The sequence below is a fragment of the Coccomyxa subellipsoidea genome, assembly GCF_000258705.1.
Source record: "Coccomyxa subellipsoidea C-169, whole genome shotgun sequence".
NCBI lineage: Eukaryota > Viridiplantae > Chlorophyta > Trebouxiophyceae > Coccomyxaceae > Coccomyxa > Coccomyxa subellipsoidea.
Window position 1 is genome coordinate 291,319 of NW_005178038.1, and position 22,121 is coordinate 313,439.

Below are 22,121 nucleotides of genomic sequence, written 5' to 3' on the forward strand. Positions count from 1 at the left end.
GGGACCTGCATGTTTTCAAGCTATGCTGACCGGACAAAGAGCACGCAAATGGTATCGATTACCGTTATTGTGACAGAACTGCGGCTTGCATGTCTTTGAGCCATGCTGACCAGACAAGGGAAGCTATAACATGGAACCACAAGCCTTTGAAGCTGTGTTGAATTATTATTATTATTATTATTACTATTACAGTGTCGGCAAACCCAAAGCCCGAAGGCCATAGGGCATACACACAGAGTGTCTGCAGCCACATCTGTGGAGCCTGAAGGTCTGGTCTGCAGCCCATATGGTATTATACTAAAAGTCTGAGTCCAAGTGAGGCGTGCGTATTAAGGAACATACCACCACCCCCACCACCAAACAACGCTACACAACACAGCAAGCAAATGCATATATATATATTGAATGCACAAAACAAGCGCTCGGATAAGAAACAGGACTCTGGAAGAAATCTCTGCAATCTGCTTGCTGCACCCTGCTTTGCAGAGTCTCCGCCTGGATCACACTGACACAGTTTCTGCAAAAATTGCACCACTCTGTTGTTGTCCAGACACTGCTTGCAAGTGCTAGCTGCTGCACAACTTGCATGACATCCAGCAGCTGGCTGCCGCTCGCAGAACGGCCGCCATTCAACCCTCAATAGCTACAGCAATGGCAATCTTCCTGTGACAGTTACAGTAGCAGTCATCCTAGTCTTTTGAGAGAGGCAAGGTGCGTCTGCAGACAAGATGCATGTAAAGGCTGCCAGCATGGCATGCAAACTTGGAAAACTAAAGCGCCGAGTATCCGCCATGACACAGTAGTAGTAGCAGTTTTCACCGTAGTAGTTTTCTTAGTCGTGTGCCTGAAGAGGGGTTGCATTCACATAGCTGGTGACATTGCCAGTGATGGGTGGTCCACTGGAAGCAATTGCCTCTCCGCTGATTGTGAGAGCGGCTGACCCGGCAGCGGGTTTGGGCTGAAGTCCAAAGTCATGGTGACTGTGACCTTGCCAGTGGTTGGGGAAGGCGTATTGGAAGCCAGGGGAGTTGAGGTGACGACTGCCGGGGTTGTTGTAGGGCTGGCAGGGGTTGAGGTAGGGTTTGCAGGGGTCGTGGTAGGGCTCGGGGTAGTTGTAGGGGGGTTTGAGGTGGTTGTGGTGGGGGTGGTTGAGGGCGTTGGAGTGCTGGTAGCAGGGGTGGATGATGTAGGCGCAGGCGTGGTCTGCACAAAGAATAGAATTAGAAGACTAGAAGGATTAGAAAATCTGCTTTCAGAGAATCACTGCCAAATGGACAGGCAACCATCTACATGTGTCAGCCAATCGATCAGCAATGCATTGCCGTAAAGAAGAAGAACCAATATGCCCTCTTATTCTTAGTGCCAGATCCACGACACAAAAAAGACAAAATGGTCTCCTGCATCTGCAGCATGCAACCTGATGAAAGCCTACACGGTGCTCAGAGGACAGAATGCATAAGAGGAACCCTGCCGACAAGCTGCAGTTACACGCTGCCATAATCCTACCCCTTGGTGCACTCGCCAAATCCAAGCAACCCCAATCAACTGTGGGCACGGTGCTCAGTATTTGCACCGCCTCCGCCAGCCGGGGTTAACACAGGCATATTTTTGTTTTATTAAAACTTAGGTTTGAGGGTGAATCCTGTATATAAAAGTCTAGCATGCAAAAGAAAAGAAACACATGTTGCTTGAGAGCGATACTTTTGTCCTGTGACGTCAACCTGGAGTGCCTTTCTATTTTTGGAATTTTGGACAATGGTGGAACGCAGATTTCTTCTTCTTACACACATGCGAGAAGACGCACATCTGCTCCGCCGTGGAGGATAGCGTAAGGATGCTTAAGTATATTGGACCCTTTTTGCGGTGCCAGCATTACTTGCTAGGATTTGCGGACATACAGGTTCTGTTCAACAGCATCTCCAGAACCTTGGTAGTCACTGATTGCCTAATCATGCAATTACTTTGTGCCAACCAGGCAGTTGTTACTAGTAATCCGATCAGGCCGTGAGGCTGACTAATGGACAGGTGGCACCAATGTCCAGGCTGGCACTGCCAGTGGCTGGGCCATACAAGGCATTGCCAGAATAGGCTGCTGTCAGCTGGTAGCTTCCCGGCAGCAGCTTGGCGCTGGAGGATTTGTCAGCGCCCGTTAGGGCCTGCACGGCACCTGCTGTGTGGCTGCGCGGGTGCAGTACAAATTCCGCCGATCCTCCTGTGATGTTGGCCTGCGCATGCATGTATCCAAGCTTTCAATGAGCAGTGCACATGTATCTTTGTTCCAGACGATCACAAATTTTGCATGGAAGAACGGTTCTTTTGGCAGGTGAGCACCTAGGCCTCTAATGCTTCAAACTGCACCATGCATTCGTGCAAGTGCAGCAGTAATTTGGGCATAAATCGGACAAGAAAGGCCAATCCAGGACATCAAAACTTAAGCTTCTCAGATGATCTTCAGAGCCTTGTGACGTGCAGCACTTGAGACCTGCTCCTTACAGCAAGGTGAAGAAGAAGCAATTCTGGGTGCGCGCACCGATGCTAGGGTCACGCTGAGGGGAGTTGCGCCGGCGACAGGGGATTTGAGGCCGGAGATGGATAGGGTTACAGCTCCGGTGGGGGCCGTCGTGTAATAGAGGCCCGTCACCGATGCAACCACCCTCACAGGGTCTGTGCAGGAGGGGAATTGCAGCGCAGGGCTTGAGATCGCGAGAGCCACATTCGCCTCGAGTCCTTCCACGTTGACAGTGACCGTTACGGGCGCCACTACGGGCGCGACTCCGCCGCCGCTGCCTCCAGAAGCTGGGAAGAAGACAACTGCAGAACAGCCAGCAATTTTGGTGTTCGAAACCAGAGGAGAGGTGTTTACAGGCTTGACACATGCATGGCAACCGCCAGAATCAATTCACATACGCAGCTTCAGCTCGCGAGCTTCTAGTTGTGTATTATCAGCCCTTGAGGCTGATAATATACAACATAATACACATATTGAGGCCCTTGTGTATTATCAGCCTTGAGGCAGCCAGTGATGCCTGACACACTTCCACAGCAACACGTGTTGAAGTGCAAAGCTCAAAGGGGCCTTCAAAGCAGAAATTTATGTGTCCTTATAAAGCAGGAAAGTGTCTTCTTGGCCACAAGGGATTTCTGGCACTGTAACATTGAACCGATGCCCACCTGTGATGATGTGGACTCCGGGGCTGCTGGGGGCGATAATGGTGATGGAAAAGGGGGATGAAGATGTCAGCAGCCGCCGGCGGCTGTTAGTCACTTGGGTAGCTGCCACAGGAACTCGGTCGACCTGACCCCGGCAAAGATTGAATTGAAGTCAGTCCAAAACTCCCAATTGGATCCACACTTGCATATCTGCCCCAGACCTCACTGCAAGCAGAGCTATACTTACACCATGAAGTCTGTAAGCAGCTGCAGACTACAACCTCAAGAGGCACACTGCTACCTCGAAGGCACAGTTTTGGGTCACTTAATAAGCTTGCTTATCACGAACATGCAAATCCAGATGACAATTTGGCGCCAGCTAAACAAGCAGACTCCAATACAAAGCTCTGCAGCAGCGCTTGTCTAACATTGCGCGCATGCAAACAAGTGCACACACTAACTTCAACAGTTTTTTTTCCTTTCTCAATTTTCTCATATTTTTCCTAAGGCTTCGTATTCTATTAAATATGAGGCAATGCACTCACATAGACGGTGACATTGCCGGTCGGGGCTGGGCCACTAGAAGCAATTGCCTCTCCGCTGATTATGAGCGGCTGACCCGGCAGCGGCGGGTTTGGGCTGAAGTCCGTCGTCAGTGTGATAACCACTTTTCCAGTCGTGGGCGGTGGCGTCGAAGAAGCCAGGGGAGTTGATGTAGGGTTTGTAGGGGTTGTGGTAGGGCTCGCGATGGTTGTAGGGGGGTTTGAGGTGGTCGTGGTGGGGGTGGTTGAGGGCGTTGGAGTGCTGGTAGCAGGAGTGGTTGTTGTAGGCGCAGGGGTGGTTGTGGAAGATGCAGGGGTGGTTGTTGTAGGCGCAGGGGTGGTTGTCTGCACAGCGCAACACAAAATCCATTCAACAGTACCTTGGAAATTATTGAAAAAATTTGTACCTTGTCAGTGCATCATTGCAGCATACATACAGGAAGCCTGGTGAAAACCATTGTCTCTGTACGGTAGAGTAGAGAGATACATGTTGATGGCATCAGCTGGATATTGAGCATGACGGGGCACTCGGCAGGGGTGCATGCACTCAGAATAACAAATGCAAAAAAGTTCTCTGCTCTTCCTTTGCAGAATACAAGCAAAGGAAGAGCATGCTGCAAGCGTTGGATTACTGAGTGCCGAGTCAGGGGCTGACTCACCGGACAGAGAGGCTCAAGTGAAAAAGAACCCAATCCAAGTGACCACACAAGCGCTGGCAGCGTGTTGGAGCCCAGGTATTTTGCTGTCACTTCAAATGTACCGCCAGAGCATGTGCCGAAAAAACTTGACAGAGTGTTGAATGTTGCAATCGCCGTCCCGTCCGGCTGGCCTGCAGATCAGTAAGGCATCAGAATCACAGGGGGAACGCCTTGGGATTGGGTCTCTGCTTCTTGGCTCTGGGACGGAGCTCTGGTGACCAGAGGCCGGTCCCCCACAAGTTTTTGCCACACAGGGCACGATGCTCAGTAGATGTACCGGCTCCCGCCAGCCAGGGCTCTGTTTGGTTATTTGTGATTATTATTCTTACTCATCAGCATTCCAAGGCTTCGCTCGTGCCAGCCGCACTTTTACAGTTTTCTTCCAAATTCCCTGTGTTTGTAGTTTCTCCACGAGTCATACTTGAGTCCAATGTTTTTGAGTATAAGTGAAAAGGGTCGCACCTACAACCATCGAACCGCCTATGAACACTCCATCGATATAGAAGGATACGGCGCCTTCAGTGATATTCCCCAGGCTTGGGTTGAGGGAGGAAACGATGGCTTGCAGGGTGATGGGTGCACCCCAAATGACAAAGCTGGGTGGCATGTAGCTGATGCTTGTTTTTGTGGCCCAGCCAAAGCTCACGCCAGCGAAAATGCTGCCGGGTCCCACCTGCAACGTCACAGAGAGAAGCCGATAGCAATTCTCCTGAAGCTTTGCAGGTGCCAAACGAAGTGTGCTTGGCCTGACTGAATGTGCAGCTTCCTAGCGGCTGCTGCGCAGCTGACGGGCATGCTGAACAAGTACAATGGGATTTGAAGACTTGGCTGAAAAGATACAACTGTGCACACAACAGTTGGTTGCATCAATGGTTTCTATATCTAATATACAAGCCCCTGGTTGCATGCAACAAGCGTTCCATGCCAGCAAGGCTTCATCAGCTTACACAAAACAGCCTGGTATGCCGAGCAGTGATACATGAGAGCACGTTTGGTTGAATTCGACATGTCAGTCCCTCAGAAGCAATGAGGTCAGAGAATCACAGAAAGTGTGCTCACCTTGGTGGGGAGAAAGATGTTGAAGTATATAATGGAACCTGAGTTGACCAGGAAATTCAAGGACACAGCTCTGTCCTGACCGCCCGCCAGAGCAAATACGTCAACATCAGTCGCCACGGTGGCGCCGTTGATTACTATGTCAAACACCCTCTGGCCCACAGCTGTGGCAACATACTCTGCGAAATACAGCGTGACCTGCCACAGTACATTGGCATTGATTCCCTTCCAGGTCAGGGCGTTTACTTGCCGTTGTTATTACACGCTTTTCCTGCCAGAGGCAAGCTGCAGGTAAAGACTGCCACAAATCCTACCCCTTGATGGACTTCCCAGATAAAGGCCCCGCCAGTAAGGGTGCATGCTATTAACAATATCTTGCCCTCATGCATGGAAAGGGTCTGTTCAGATGGCCATAGATCAAGGGGATAGCTCAAGGCCTGACTGCATGCAATGCTAGCTGCTAGCAAACAAGGTGAGCAAGAGCAAGCCGGAAGCCTTCAGTGCATCTTGTACAAGTGTGACAGGCCGTCTGCTTTCTGCCTGCAAGACACCTGATCTACCATGCATGCAGTCTCAGGGGGTACTAAATACCACTTCGTAAGGGGGTACTATAGACTACCAAAGACTCTCTAGTACCCCCTGGCAGTCTGTGTCAAAGGGTATTTGTGATTGGAACCGCACCTGAAAGTTGGTGTTTATTAAGCCAATGGACCCAATGCCGATGTTATTGTATGTCAGATTGACACCCGTCTCCGAAACTGCACAGATGTCGATGCGTTCAGCTATGTTTTGGTTAAACAAGACACACTGCAAGACTTACGAGGGAGTGCAAATGCACAGAAGGGAGAATTTGCAGTCTAGCAGTGTGTGTCCGTGGATGCACCAATAAAGACATCTCCGTCTCTGTCCTACTGCAGCTACAGATGATCTGATGTTCACTTTGCAGCTCTCTCTCTGTGATATATGTAGGACGCTAAAGCCCAATTTGTCACCAAATGTTTCCGATCGTACACTCTCAAAGGTGTAAAGTTTGCGGACACTTTTGCGAGAGGAGATCTCACTTTGTAGCATCTCCTGCAGCTCGTGTTCGATGCAGTTAGGAGCAGGGCAACTGGAGGGAGTGGTGACGATTGGATTGGTGGTGTTTATGCAGGAAGCTCCGATTGAGCTCGCGACAATGAAGCTCTTGCCATACCTGTAGAGACAACAGTAACTTTCAGTGCGAATCATTTGCGGAGAGGGGCCTTTCAATACGTAAGAATTGAAGGATTTGCAACTGTCAGACTGAATATAAGAATCAGCCGTAGGCTGCGGAGTGGACGTATGCAAGAAAAAGATTCTTGCTCACCATTGAATGCCCGAAGCGTCGTTGAACGAGGTACCGCACAGGTTGAAACTTGTCGGATTGGCTGGGATCGCTCCCTGCACCACTCTCGATTTATGCAATTGGCATAGATTTCTTGGACACAACCTGCTATTGAGTTCTAAATCCATTATATAACTATTTAGACTCTTTCAATGCACATTTGACGTGGCCAGAGGCGAGGCTTCAATCTTGTCACAGAGCCATTCAACACTACATGGAGAGGCGGGAAAGGACTCTGAAAGAAGTCGCACCGCAAACACGAGGAAGTTGGAGGCAATTACGACAATTATCCAGGAAATGCCGTGGGCCCGTGCTGTTTTGCATGCGACGGAGGCACCGTCGACGCTCCTGGCACCCCATCTGTGCCAACAGTCGCTCGTCCGTCAGACTGGATATTAATGGAAAAAGTGCAACATCGAGATTTTGAGTGACTCAAACTGACAACATTGATTTACACATCTTAGGCACCGAGGGCCTGCTGATTACAAGTACCCAGGTGTCCTCGCTGCACACATCACTGAACGTCATGGATGGTTCAAGCGGTGTCAGGGCGAGCACATGTCCGGAACAGTGAGCTGGGGGCACGACCTGCCGTCTTTAGTCTCTAGAACATATGCTTATCAACGTCAGCGAGGTGTCTTAGAATACACACCCGTGACTTGAACTGCTGGAGGCCCGCATTGCCAGTGTCACCAACTAAGGCCCGCAGCTCCAAGGCCCGCAGCTCCCTGCCAGACTTTTCAAAGCAAACGTCGACTCCAGCAACAGTGTTGCTAATTTATGTCTTTATTACACTGCTAATACCTATTAGCGGAACAAAAGGCCTTTGACGAAGACCTTGTCCTGTTTCTCACTTTGCTCAACGTCAGCGATGACGTCACCATGTGTTTGTCTATCTTGGACGCAGCATGGTCATGTCAGCATGTCATTTCAGCTATTCCATCTACAATGGTTGAGAGACCAGCAGACAGCTGACGGCCTTAATTAAAATATATGCAACCCCCGCCCCACAGAACGTCCACTTAATGAGCCAATTGCAATTCATTTGTTCAGCAACTTCCCTTGAAGCCTTCTGTAAGTTCCTGTCCATTATTACTAAACTTATCATTAAAGATCGGCACACCCACAGCAAAAGGATACAGGGCATATATGCAGGCCGTCTGCAGCCACATCTGCGGGGCCTACAAAAGTCTGCAGCTTAGTGTCCAGTATTGATTGCACATCTAGCGCCAAGGCTCTCAGTCACTCTGTCACTAGCGGCAGCGCCAGAGGTTGGTGCCCAAAGCACTGCCCGCTCAGGTTCTGCCACATCTGCCGAGCAGTCGAGCTCAGCCAGAAGTAGCAGCGCAGAAGCCGGATGCTGACGCTGATGCGCAGCCGCCGTCGCCGGGATTGTAAGCTGCCCTCGTATTGTACCCTGCCCCCGGGGAGCCGACATATCGACATGCCCTGCGCAGCACACAGCAACACTCAGGCTGAGTGACTCAATTGATTGCAGACGTACAGAAATATGTATGGTGAGGATACCTACCTGCATTAGAGCGCAGGATTTTTCAAGCAACTCTAGCCTCCCAGGAGGTACTGAACAAAAGCTGAAAACTACCCAAGCAGTGGCTGATGAGGGGTCCCTGATGCTCTGACAACTGCCAGAGAAGGGGAGCTGTCCCACTTTAGCCGATACCTCAAGGCATTGCACTTGCTGCATTGACTGTCCAGAAGAAGCACTGTCTCAATTTGGCCTGAGGCTGCAAGTCTGGCCCAGAAAGAACCCTTTCTCTTCTGTGAGCCACCAAGGAGCTGACGAACAGATGGAGAAGGAAGGAAGGAACTTGCACATCAGCTCCAGCCATCGAATTGGGTCTGCATCCCGTTTTGCAATGTGTCTGCTGACATCAGCGCTGAGTCAGCGGGCGGTGACTAACCTTGAGCGCATAGGTGGCGTTTATGCGCAGCCGGTCGGGCACCGAGGATCCCAGCTTTGTTGCGGCGCCACGAGTGATCGCACTGACCTTCAGAAAATCCACCAGCGGCCTTGGCAGCCCCTCTAACAGCCGCCCCAGATCCCCAATGGACGAAACCCCTGCAGAGCCAGTAAGCCAGAATCACAGGAATGTTGGGGCATTCCCTCTCACAGCGCGTCCCCAGGGTTCATTTGAGGATCGACTGCCCTGCAGCAATCCAACAGCAATTCAGGTCCGTTGCTTTTGGGCTGCAGAGGCTGTGCTTTTTCCCTTTAAACTTTTCTGAAAACACACATTAGAAGAAAGCTCTGGCGCATCTCTGACCATGTTCACACCAAGTGTTCTGCTGTCGTCTTTAGTCCTGCTGCGTGTTCAGTACCATCTTTAGTCCTGCTGAGTGTTCAGTACCAACAGGAAAGGGCTAGATTGTTGAGCTTTTGCCTCGCACCGGCTTGTGAGCGCAGGGCTCGCCGCTGTTCCTCGCTCCTTAGGGCGCCCGGCCGCAGCAGTTTGGGCAGAAGCTCGCCCCCTCGCTCCCCTGCACACAGCACAAACCACGCCCCAGATCAGGATTCCGCGCCCCTCCCTTATCATAGCAGCACACCTTCACCACAGGAAACAACCCGAAGACCCAAGGAACCTTCCTACCACTGCAATGAGTTCTAGACCTCTGGCATGCAGTTTGCGCCCCGTGTGCCCGCACCAACTTGCGGGGAGAGAACTGACAAGCATGAGGTTTGCCAAGAGTTCTGGCACAGTATTTCAAGGTAATCGGTCCCTATGTCAATGCCCCATGAATATTCGGACAAGTCCTTCACACGGACCTCAATGACTGTGCCATCATCTAGGAGGGCAGGGGATATGCACCCCGGTATACCTCTGAAGAGAGTGAAAGCAGCAAACCTGCAATCTGGGTGGCGACGGCTGCGGCGGTGGCCTGGTCGTTGAGCACAAAGGAGCACCAGAGCTGGCAGTACTGCTGCCGCAGCGCGTCAGGGATTTCCACTATGAGCCCGTGGTCCAAAAGCACCAGCTGCGGCTCCTGCCACTGCCCCCCAAACCAGCGGTACCAGAAGCCTGTAGCCAGCACACTATTCCCTGAACATGATGATGTACTCCTTATCATGTAAGTTAGGCTTGGCCCAATTATTAGCGCAAAAACTCTGCACTAATGCTGTGATGACAGGCCAGCAATGTGCCCTCCCTGACAATATACAGGCATCTGCAGAATGGAAAGCTGGGCAAAAAAAACAACAGCTGACTCGATATACAAACGCCTTGATGCGCAAGCATGCTGCGTGCATGTGACCAACAATCATGAGTACCCATGCGTTCAGGCTGGATTTCAGCACCAGTGGAAGCAGCAGAGGACAGCAATAATTGTACTCACGTTGCGGGGCTGGGTGCGCCCGTACAAGGATGTTCCCTCCATGCGGATCCCCATGCACTGCAAGCCACGGATGTCCAGTGAAGCCACTTGCGCCAAATCCTCACAGGTAGAATGCCATGTTGTGGCAAATGGATGCTGCGCGCTCTGTCGCAAGTGTCTCACTGAACAAGATCGCCTCAGCATGCATGATCATGCCAGTTGTGGCAAATGGATGCTGGGGACAAAGCAATTGCGGGGCTTCAAGCGTCCAAGATTAATTAGGCTTTCTAATCCATCTGGACTCAAGGGAAATATCTTTGTCAGCCGATATCTATTGCAATATACACACAACAAATGCCATCCTTCAGCGCACAGGCCAGGGCGTGGCAGCAGTAGCAGAGGCACTTGAAAACAGCCTTGAAAGGGCATTTTGCTGTATTATTAGTAGTGCTACACTAGATCCAATCCTTTTGGCTGGTGACAGATGCACAGTAAAGAGGGATGACTCGGCGCTCACCAAAGCCGTCGACAAAGGTCATCTGGGCAAACGCATGGAGCAGCTCTAAGGCGACGTCGTGTGGGTGCACGCGCATGGCCACCAGGGCCTCCATGTCTGTCAGCTTGCAGCCGTCGATCCACTCCATAGTCAGCACCCGCTCCCCAGACAGCTGCGAGAAGTTTCCACACGGCGCCCTCATTTAGACCAGTGAACCATTGCTCTGAAAGTGAAAAGGACAAGAATTTCAGGTATTGTATGCCTGTCCAGCAACTTCATTACACGCCCACTGGCAGCATGGGGTTTCCCAGGGCTTCTGACCATCCTGCCTTGGGGTAAGGAAAGCTGTCGTAATTGACACAGCCACCAGGAAGGACATTTTGCCCCAGACACAGGCCCCTTCTGCCCCAGAACTTCGTTCAGAATGCTGTCACCCACAAAGATAGAGGACTCGGAACCATTCCTCTTCTGTTCCACCAACATGCTAAGAACAACGAGCTCACTTTGGTTGACGGGACTCTTCCACCCCAGAACTGCAATCAGAAACGGTCTTCCACAACAACCTAAAAGAAGCAGGCATGACAGGCAGCCATTGGTGAGGGCGCTTGCGCAGCAGCAGCAAGGGGAAGCCAGCTCAACTCCAATCGAGTGCACCCGGAGCATTTTCTAGATTTTGTGGGTGCTCTGTTTTAACGTTGTTCAAAACAATGTTGGAGGGCAGACCAACCTCGGGCACGGGCAGCGGAACGGCAACGCCGCGGCGGCCGGCAAAGGCGGCGGCGAGTCGCTGCGCGTTGGCCGCCTCCAGCCGGAAGTCCAGCTCCTTTGCCAAATTCTGGCGCAGCTCTGTCAGCACCCACCTGAGCAGGACAAACACCGCTGTTGTGTGCGATATGTTTTATTGCCCAGGTTTGCACACATGCCCACATTAAAGTGAAAGATACTGACGGGTACCCGGGCACACTTCCGTGAATACAGGAAGGGCATGCAAAGAGTGCACAAGTAAAGCTCAGGTCAAACGTGCATTTCTGGCAGGCGAAATGTCCAGTGCACGCTGCTATGGGAATTTGGAGGGTACAGGCATATCCATATCTTGTCACTTTTTCAGTTTCAGTTGGATTCTCAGTAGTGCATGGCCCAGCAAGCAAGCAGCCTAAACGTGGACGCGCTCTGGGGGCAGGCCTTATGCCAGCACCATAAGCATAACCACAGAATATTGCCAAAGAGAAATCTGTACAACTGCCTTGCATGCCCGGTGTTACGGGCCGCACCCAAAGTCAAAGGAGTCCGGGAAGAAGCGCGCTGCCGCGTCGGCCAGAAGTGACAGCGTAGTGAAATCCGCATTGACGGCAGTCTCCAATCCCAGGTACTGCACTTTGACCGCCACCTCCCTCCCGTCCGCCAGCCGTGCCTTATGAACCTGCCATACACCCCCGGATTATAAGCCCTGCACCCTGGACCATGGACCCTTCCTGGCTGTGCACCTGCCTTGCGCAGAATGCAAACCATTCGGCTACGCAGAGCCTTGGACCCCGAAAGCTATGGTCCCCAACTCCTAAAATGTCATTTTCGGCAGCTTCTCAGTGACGCCTGAAGGGTACGCAACATAAGACGCCCAGTGGTGCAAATGTGGGCCGTAGAAATGCAGGAACCGCCTGGACTTTTATGGAAGATGGAAGCTGGAAGCAAAGAGCATCACATGTTCTTCGCTCACGCATCGGGTGAGGTTAAACATAGAGAGGGAATGCTGCGTGCCTGCGCCAGCGAGGCGGCCGCACGCGCCTCCGGCTCGAACTCAACGAAGAGCGCGCCGATCGGCAGCCCCAGTTCGCGCTGTATGGCCAGCTCCACGTCAGCGTAGGGCCTCGGCTCTGCCTGGTCCTGGAGCACCTCCAGCGCCCTGATCAGGCACCATGTACAATTTCAAGTTCAGCGCTGACAGCCAAAAATAATATTAGTTGGATCTGGGCTGCCGTGAGCAACTGGTCTAATTTAGGTGGCATGGGCCGATGCCACTGATGCGGCAACATGCACGCCTTTTGACCCTGTTTCATATCTTTTATGATGCCGCATGCACATGCCCCTGCCATAGCTTGCTTGGAAGGATCGATTTGTGCAGACGCAGCCAGGATCATGAGGTGCTTGAAAACAATGTCTGGTTCATAAGAGCACCATAATATGACAATAGATTGTGGGAGCACCACAGAGAACCTCATCTGGACCTATTCCATCTTCAAAGGTTACTTTGCCACTTGTGGTAGGCAGATGATAAGGGCGACGCACGTGCGGTATTCTGCAGGCACGGTCTGCGCGGTGCTGAGCAGCTGCGCGGCCTTCACGTAGACTCCGCCGTTGCTCTGGCACAGCCGCAGCAGCCGCCGGGCGCACGCCCCGTGCAGCAACGCCAGGTCATGCCTGTACTCCTCGCTGCCCCGGTCCTGCGGGGGGATAAGTTAGGGTTTATGCATTGGGGGCTTGGTAACAATCCAGGCCCAGAGAGTGTGAAAGAGATTGCAGAAATGAGAGAGAACTATTTTTGCTCACAGAGTGCTTGGTGTTGCCCCGCAGGGGTTTTGCAGGGGTTTTGCAGAAGGCAACCCAGCTGAGACAATTTGAGGACATGACGAGAACAGGTATTTTGCCTTGCAACCTGCGCTGTAGTGTAAGCTTGTACCAATATCAATTTTGGACTCAGGGGCTCAGGAGCAAAGGAGGAGGCTACAAGCCGGCCCATAAAGATTGCAACAATCTGATGATGAGAATTTTACAGTCGTGCTGTTGGGAGGTTGGGGCCTCTCTGTCTTTGATGGTATCACAGTGCGGGAATAGGAGAGCGCACCGAGTGGGTGACCATACATCTGACGTAGGCGAGGCCGCTGCGCACGCCCCAGGAGACAGCCCACGCCGTCCTCGGCACCGACGCCAGCACCGCACCCGCCCTCACCTGCCAGCATGTGCGCCACCTCAGCGCACAGTCAGCATGCAAACTTGAACCAAGAATCCAACTTACATCAGACCATAGACCAAGTTACGAGTATCTAAAAGCAACGCTGCCTTGAATGTTACCACACCTAGAGGTCAAGCTACTGCCTCATGGATCAGCGGACACTTATACAGTACTGACCACAATTCAACGCCCATCATACTGACACCAGGAAAGACTTGCAGGGCTGCAGAAGTGTTTTTCAGCCTTCAGGGCAACGGTGGCTTTGCAAGGGTGACGACAGGCCAGTGAGTGCATACAGAAGCAGCAAAGTATGCGCATGTCCATAGCTTCTACTCGTCATTTACGCCTGCTATCTTTCATCAGCTGTATGATGCTTGCCAGGCAAGCTTTTCTGGCAGCCAGGGATGTGGACAGAACATGCCTCATCAAAGTCGCAGGCCACGAGCAGAGCGAGGCCCGCCCCGCTGAAAGCGACAGCAGCAAACGCCGGGATCCGCATCCACCGCCGCTTCCCCCTGACACTGGCTGCTGATCGCTGCAGCACTGCCCTCCCATCAGCCTTCTCCGACCCTGCATGCATCATAATTGTGATTATCACACGTTCTTCAGTCCCAAGGATTACATCAAGCAACACCTGTATCACTGCTTTCCAGTCCTCTCGAATCTCGCAGTTCCTCCACCAGTCATGTGCATGCCCAATTGCATCAAGGCCATCTCTCTCATATAGTTTAATATCCAGCTCTGCATGCTTTCCTACTCACCAATAATGAAAATGTGATTCACGTGCCCTTTGCATGTGTGCGTGCCCCACAGTGCGTGACCCAATCCAATGCAGCAATGCACAGGAAACGAATGATAGAAATGGCAGGATAGGGACTTCTATATCATCCTATTGACTGCACTGGGAGGCAATGCCTGATCAAGACCTGGACTCGCCTTTGACTAAGGTGGTAAGGAGTCTGCCTGCGCTGATCCTCAGCAGGACGTCCTTCTGCAAGGCTTGCTTCATAGGAGACAAAAAGAGCTGCTTCAGACCGCTCGTGCGTAGCGTATGTGCACGAGGATGTGGCTTTGCTGTGCTGTACTGCCGTACTGCTTCCCAAAAGACACCAAGCCTCCTACCCGGCAGAGTATGTGGCCAGCTGCATACAGAGCTCCGTTTGCTGGCTGACACGCTGCTGCCAAGGTGCTGTTGTTGTGAAGAACCAGCCCAGAACTGCGATCTGTCAGACAACGACTGCCATGTGCTGTGCTGGCATGAGAAGGTCTGGAACAGCTTCATAGCCGCAGACCGCGACTATCACTTTAACAGAACTGTGTCTTTATCGTGCTGTTCCAATCATTTTCATCGCCTGAAAGAGGTAAGAGTCTGTGAGGATGCTGCTGTACAGATCAGTGCCCAACAAACCCTAGGCAACTTGAAGCGGATGATACCAATTCGCTATCCCTCTTTCCAGACAGTAATAAAACCCATGACATCAACAAAAATAAATGGAATGTCTGCAGAGAGCCAAGAGTCGCTGCAGAACCACGGGCAGGCATTGCATCGTGGCATGTGTGTAATAAAATTTCGCGATAATTCCAGTAACCCGACAGTAAAGTAGTCTGCGTACAACTGTACCTCACACATACGAATCGCTTGACTTCTGAACGAAACTGTGATTCCCTCAAAGGCGAGTGATCATATGACGTCACTGTCGTCGACGTCATCAAAGCTAGCATGGAGTTTTCCTTCTGTGGCAGCACGGAGAAATTTTAGGGCAATTGGAGAGGATAGTGTTGAGTAGTAATCTTTATGAGTGGCGAAACCAGAGCCCAGAGGGCCATAGGGCATACACAGGTTGTCTGCAGCCGGAACCTTTGGGCCGTGTATATCCAATGTTTAGGTCATGTTTCCAAGCGTTCCCTTTCCTTATGACCAGGTAGCTCAATAGGCAGCCAGCTGAGCGCAATAACTGAGCAGATTGCATTTGCCCTGCGCGTGCTCCACAACCAAAGCAGAGCAGACACAAGAGGTGATCCCAAGTGCAGCCTACATCTGCATAGAGTATGCAGCATGACGCTTTCACCCCTCCCTTTGTAATATCCAGCTGCCAAAACTACCATGTGTCACAATAGCACAATAATTGCCGCAATGTCAGGCACAATGCACAGTATCAGACAATTCACACATACCTCCTAGACCAATGCTCTGAAAGCCTCTCAAACTCAAAACAAAATTTCCGAGACCAGGATACGGTAGTGTCAAGAGTGCTGAATATGTGGCCAAGAGACCGATCAAATTTTCGGTTGCCACCTAGACCCGCATCATGAGGATCTCTTCTGCTTCTGCTGCCCAAACAACATCTCATCCAGAATCTGTCCTTTCCTGCACACAGCATTGATTCCCGCAGTCAGCTCAGCATGCCCCTCGCTGCCTTTGCACCTCCACAAAAGACCCTTCCTTAGCCCTCCCAATCTAGAGGAGCACCTGAAGAGAGGGGGTCAAAGAGATATGACCTGCCCAAATCCCAATTGAACTGCAAATATTGTGGGCTGGGGAGCTTGAAACAACAACAAATTCCAAGATGATGTACAGTAGAAAGCTCCTACGAGCAAACCACTCCGGTTCTGCAAAGATCTGCCAGGAACTGTGCCTATTGCTTACCTTGTGTAGCTCCCCCCTGCCTGCGTGAATGCAGGGCAAGGCCTGTATGCCTGCGCAGCGAACGAACTGAAATTAATTGCTCATGCATTACAGTCCTGGCTCCGGCTGGCGGGGGCCGGCATGAATACTGAGCGCCGTTCCCACGATTGGTTGGGTCTTGCTTGGATCTGGCGAGTCCATCAAGGGGTCGGGTTTTGGCAGCCTTTCCCTGCAGCTTGTCTGCAAACGCACCTTGCCTCTAGCAGGAAAAGCGCATACCGTACTAATCTAATATGCATTACAGCATCGGAGCCGTGCAAACTTGCAGAAGACTTCTACAGAGGTTGGAAAGATCCAGCAAAGAGCAGGCATCCAGCAGGAGACTGCACCTTGATTGGCCACCAGTCGGCGATGGCTCCAATGCCGCCAGCTACTCTCCCTTTCTGATCGCACCTGCTTTGTTCAGGTCGCGCAGTGTTGGCGTGGAAAAGTGATGCACAGGATACGCATTTGTTGCAAACAACTCACAAGCTGGGAGCGCAAAGGTGTTCATACCCTCTTGGGATAGACTCCAGGCTCACTCCACACGTGGCACACACGTTACTTGGCTTTGTGCTGGTTTCCTGCATCACACCAAGCCACGACTCCATGGAGAATTCAGGAGAGCATGGTGGCAAAATTTTGGGGACTAGGACAACGAAGCCGAGATCTTATTTCATTCTGCAGTCGTAGCATTTGACAGGAGCAGTATGGAGTAGGAGAAGTCATGAACACAACTCACTTGAGCTGCAGCCGGTGTCTCAGTCTGAGCACATGCTCTTGTTGGAACAAGCGCACGCCCTGAACGAACTTGCGACGGAGACTTCCTGTGAATTCCTTGTACTCCCACTGATCTTGCGTGTACAGGAGACGTCAGAGCAAACATCATAAGTGCTGTCAGGAATTTTTAACACAAACGAATCACCAGTACGATGCAGCGAAAGTTGACGAGAGATTTTAAGAAGAGTTTCTCGTTTGTACAAATGTTATTTGTCGTTCACAACGAAGAATTCATCCAGATCGTTCATCGACCTCGGATTGCAGCGATGAAGCCCTGCTTAACTCTATCAGCAGGCCGAAACCCTAATAGCCATAGGGGAAATGATATGATATGCAAATGCAGGAATGGAGCCAATTCTCTTTTTCAAACTTTCACAAGCGATCCCACTCCACCACGATCTCAGGTGCTCTTCTCGTCTTCAGTCAGATCCCTGCAAAGCAAGGAAGGCAGCATGGTCTTCCCCAACTGGCAGCAGCAGGAGCCGGTGCGCGGTCTTCTCAAATGGCGTTTCGTGTTTGACTTACATAAGACCCCTTCTGCATTGAATGATCAGGCCTGCGGCTTGCCTCACAATCAATGCCTCTATGTCACATCCTACTGCTGGTCACTTTCTGCTCTTGACTTCCTTTCACGAGCCCATGTATCGAGTCAGCTGATCTTGTTTTGGCGGTCACTTTCGCAGGTCTTCCTCGTCTTTGGACGCAGCGGCTGGATTGGCGGCCTTGTTGGAGAGCTTTTGACCTCTCAGGGAACCAAATTCGAGTATGCCAATGCTCGCTTGGAGGACCGCGCAGGAATTCTGGCAGACATCGAGCGGGTACGACCTGGAAAACACAAGCGGCAATTCTGTTCACTGTCACGGCCTTGTAAAAGTCTTCTGAGGCTGTGTAGAGCTTCCAATGCATCTTACAAGGGCCTGATCGGCTGTACTGTCGCTATTGGGCGCTTGAGGAAACAGTCATGCTGTGTGTATAAAACCCCACAAATTTGCTTCTGCTACCACCTTGTGGCAACTTGATTGGCTCATTCGGTGTGAATCGTTTGTACAGGTGAAGCCCACGCACGTCCTCAACGCAGCTGGTCTCACAGGACGGCCCAATGTGGACTGGTGTGAAGACCACAAGGTGCCTTCTTATACTCTTCTGCTTTGTTTTCACTCTCCAGCATCTGCACTTTATTGTTTCTTTGAGGACTCAGAGCCTGACAGAGGCGCGTGTCAAGGATTAAGTGCCTTTCTATGATAAACAAAGTGACGATATCTGTGAACATCCTCGCATGTGCAATCTCGCCATTATCTCGTCATCCATGACTTCCTGCATCTCATCTGCAACATGAGGAGATCCTCTCCTTTATCAATGGTCCTCCCTTTTGTTTGTCATGCAATCACGCAAGCCAAAGCAGTACATGCACTGTCATGCATGCTTTGCACAATTGCTGACAACCATGCATGTGACATGTGCAGATTGAGACCATCAGGGTCAATGTCTTGGGGATGCTGAATCTGGCGGACATCTGCCTGGAGAAGAAGCTCCACCTCACAACCTACGCCACTGGCTGCATCTTCCACTACGACAAGGACTTCCCTGAGGGCTCTGGCAAGGGCTTCAAGGAGACTGACACACCCAACTTCACCGGCTCCTACTACTCCTACACAAAGGTGAGGCTGCTGCCACAGCCAGCATGTCTCAGCTGAAACGCTCATGCATGCCAGCTCTCATGCATGTCAGCAGCATGTCGCATTTGTGTGTCGTGCATGTGTTTGCTGGTGAACCCAGCGTGCACTGCTGCGCTCGGGGCCAGTGTTGATTGAGAGGGTGATGTCCACTGCATGCTTGACACAATGTGACAGCACCTTTTGATGACAGTGTCCTGGGGATAAAGCACAAGCATGTTGCTGCTGCCTATGTCTGTCATGTGATGGCTGCATGGTTAGCATCTGCATCTCGACTCAGCTGACATGTTAGTGTCCTGCAGCACTGCCACACTTCCGTTGCTTTGCTTTCACCATTCCCAACCTGCACATGAGCACTGTGCGAAGTGGCAAATGCTCTGCCTCAAGATTATGCATGCACGTGCATTAGTTGTCACATGGCATCTCACTGTTATGCGCCAGAGTTATAATCCCATCACGATGCATGCACTCATTCTTGTGCGTGGTGTGAGCCTTATCAGTTGCATGTCATGTGCTGGAACATGTGCATGCATGTGCCAGGCAGCATTTACTCATTCTGAGGTGCTGCTTGAGCCATGCATGGCATGTGCTGAGAATTGTGCATGCATGTGGCAGGCAGCATCTGCTTATTTTGATGTGCCAAGTGCTGCTTGGGCCATGTACCAGCTGGCATGTCATCATGTGCCAGGCAGCATAATTTTAAATCTGATGTGCTGCTTGAGCCATGCACCATCAGGCATGAAATTGATCGAAGCATGTGCATGCATGCGCCAGGCAATGGTGGAGAGCCTGCTGAAGGAGTACCCCAACATCCTGGTGCTGCGCGTGCGGATGCCCATCGTGGGAGACCTCACCTACACCCGCAACTTCATCAGCAAGATCATCCGATACGACAAGGTCAGCACCTGAGCCCTCTGCACCTGCTGAACTGGACAGCAACCATGTGCTTTTGTCGCGCCTGTGTAGATCCATGTGCATGCGCCTGTTGCCCAGAAGTACATGGAAGGGCAAATGCACATGGAAGTGAGCAAATTGGACATATGCATGAGCACACCTCAATGCACTGTTTGCTTTGTCACACTGCTTTCCATGATCATGGGCATTCCAACCGAATATTGCGCAATGTATATATTCTCCATGTCTTGAGGAGCTCGTGAATGCATGGCTGCCAGCAATATAAAGCCCCTCAACTTGCTGCAGATGATTTGAAGGACTGGGTTTTGCTGTGCTTGTGCAGATCATCAACATCCCCAACTCTATGACTGTGCTGCCCGAGCTGCTGCCCTACTCCATTGAGATGGTGGGCCCCTCAAACCCATCCTGGCTGTCAGTGTACATGCATGTGGCCTGTATCAGGGTTACCTTGTGCTAATTTTCCTCATGGGAATGGCATTGACAATGTTCAGTGGGGAGCAGTGAGGTCATGACTGACTGGAGAGCAGACTGATGGTTCCATTGCTGCCTTTGCAGTAGCAGTAAGCATGATTTCATGCAGCTTTTCTGCATCTTGTGCAGTCGTGATATTTTGTAATGTTGCATGCATGCAGGCCAAGCGCGGCCTGACGGGCATCATGAACTACACCAACCCGGGCGCTATCAGCCACAACGAGATCATGGAGCTGTACAAGTCGTACGTGGACCCCGAGTTCACCTGGAAGAACTTCAGCGTGGAGGAGCAGGCCGAGGTCATCAAGGCCCCCCGCTCCAACAACCTGCTGGACACCAATAGGGTGCGCGCACATTCCCCCTGGATTATACTGTCAATACCTCGGGACCCTGGCATCCAGATGAGCGCTTTATCTGAAGCATGCAACCAAGACAGGGATGCAAGAGCCTGATAGCGGTGACAGAATATTCCACAAGGGGAACGAAAGCACACCGGGTTGCTGGGCCTGCTCGGGTGATGCTTGGCATGAAACCTTTTGCTTGAAATAGTTCTGTGGCTACATGTGAATTGTGTGCATGGAGCATTGCAGGCGAAGCCAGTATTGGGCATATTTTCAGGGTTTTCAACATGGAACAAGGTCGTTACATTTCCCTGCTGTCCGTCCACTCCATGTGATGCACTGATCTGAGATCTGCAACTGATGGTTTTGCCTGTGCTGCACAGATCGAGGGCGAATTCCCCCAGATCCTGCCCATCCGCCAGAGCCTGATCAAGCACGTCTTCGAGCCTGCTGCAGCCAACGTAAGTCCACCTGCCCGCCAAGCTTGTATCCTATCATATTGCATTTTTTGACTGCTACTGCAGTTATTTGGGTTCGGTTTCTTATATTTGCAGGATCCAGAAGTGGAAAGCACTGCTCCAAATCGTGCTGGCACCAGCTGTAGGACTGTTATAGCACTGCATAATAGCGTCAAACGCTCTGGCAGGACTCCATGAAAGCGCTAGTTTCTCCAGTCTGCAAAAGCTTTTAATCCAATGGAGGGTTAACAGAAGTGTGTATGGGAAGATCAAACGAGTGTATGGGAAGATCAGTTGTAAGTTTTTTTTTGTATGGTGCTCTGCAGAAGGATCAGGTGTGCGAGGCAGTGCGCGCCATGCGCGGAGGCCGCGTATGAATTGGAAACCGATTCAAATCCAGGCGAACCACCTGATCTGCGCACGGAACAACACCGAACCAGATGCCACAGCATTTACTGTCTGGAACAGGACCCATCCAGGGGTCTGTGCTCTGAACCAGGGCCCCTAGAATAGAAAGTGTCAGAACTGGATAGAGAATTAAATGTCGGGTGTCAGGGGATTGGCACTTGAATAAAGCATGCCATGCACCAACGCTGTATTTAAGATAGCCACAAGCAACCCAGATCAGGAACTTCAATTAGGTGCTTGCTGAAACTTGATTCTGGAGCATAAGGCAGGGAATGCCAATAAGCGCCAGCATGGCACCTGGAGCGCAAAACATTTGAAGTCAGGAATGAGGGTACCGAATGAACTGTCTTGCAGTTGGTCATGAAGTTTTGAGTGTCGCTGCTTTGCTGCTCAAGCTGCTGTGTGCAGTATGTCTCTTTATGATGTCTGTATGATCTGTTCTCCAGCACTGCAGCATGACTTAGCAGGTCTCTTTTTGTCAAGTGGCCAGATAAGAGCACGAAGTGAGCTCGGCCAGTTGTGTGCTGCAGCAGTTGCTGCCTCTTGAAAGTAAGGTATGTCTTGCAGACTTTCGTTGCCCCACTGATCCTGGGATCTATCCATGATGGTCAGGCATGCTTACTTTTGTTGCAGCACACATCCAATACCAGTATATTTATATATGCATCATATATGCATGTCAGCAGCGATTGCTGTATTGCCAGTCACAGAAAAGGAAAGCTTCACAGCATGCATGCAGGTCTGAGAACTCCGTACACACACAGATACCACCGAAGAGCCAACCCAATCGAGAATTCCACACATATTTAGGCTTTAGCATACGTC

General features: G+C 51.3%; 2 protein-coding genes across 2 annotated transcripts; one reads left to right on the forward strand and one right to left on the reverse strand.

Moving 5' to 3' along the window:
- Window positions 1–832: 832 nt before the first annotated feature.
- COCSUDRAFT_40831 (ABC1-domain-containing protein) lies at window positions 833–14,084 on the reverse strand (the record flags this gene model as incomplete). The annotated part of the gene is made up of 22 exons (XM_005648921.1): window positions 833–1,203; window positions 2,033–2,225; window positions 2,531–2,811; window positions 3,819–4,037; window positions 4,853–5,063; window positions 5,450–5,644; window positions 6,128–6,204; window positions 6,508–6,641; window positions 6,795–6,868; window positions 7,064–7,172; window positions 8,059–8,261; window positions 8,735–8,892; window positions 9,222–9,311; window positions 9,677–9,850; window positions 10,660–10,810; window positions 11,366–11,498; window positions 11,910–12,058; window positions 12,123–12,126; window positions 12,353–12,538; window positions 12,922–13,076; window positions 13,478–13,582; window positions 13,998–14,084. The coding sequence occupies 22 exons, from the start codon at window positions 14,082–14,084 to the stop codon at window positions 833–835; spliced, it is 3,459 nt and encodes a 1,152-aa protein (XP_005648978.1).
- A 3,323-nt stretch (window positions 14,085–17,407) lies between these two features.
- On the forward strand, window positions 17,408–21,861 carry COCSUDRAFT_28172 (NAD-dependent epimerase/dehydratase). Its single transcript, XM_005648922.1, has 9 exons — window positions 17,408–17,515; window positions 17,714–17,848; window positions 18,081–18,155; window positions 18,494–18,688; window positions 19,478–19,600; window positions 19,941–20,003; window positions 20,251–20,433; window positions 20,814–20,891; window positions 21,215–21,861. The coding sequence occupies exons 1-9, from the start codon at window positions 17,483–17,485 to the stop codon at window positions 21,263–21,265; spliced, it is 936 nt and encodes a 311-aa protein (XP_005648979.1). The 5' UTR covers window positions 17,408–17,482; the 3' UTR covers window positions 21,266–21,861.
- The last annotated feature ends 260 nt before the right edge of the window (window positions 21,862–22,121 follow it).

Coding starts and splice junctions, on each gene's coding strand:
- COCSUDRAFT_28172 (XM_005648922.1), top strand. CDS start 17,483: ATGGTCTTCCCCAACTGGCAGCAGCAGGAGCCG. Junction 19,601..19,940: donor AGATCATCCGATACGACAAG/GTCAGCACCTGA, acceptor GTGCTTGTGCAG/ATCATCAACATCCCCAACTC. Junction 20,434..20,813: donor ACCTGCTGGACACCAATAGG/GTGCGCGCACAT, acceptor TGTGCTGCACAG/ATCGAGGGCGAATTCCCCCA.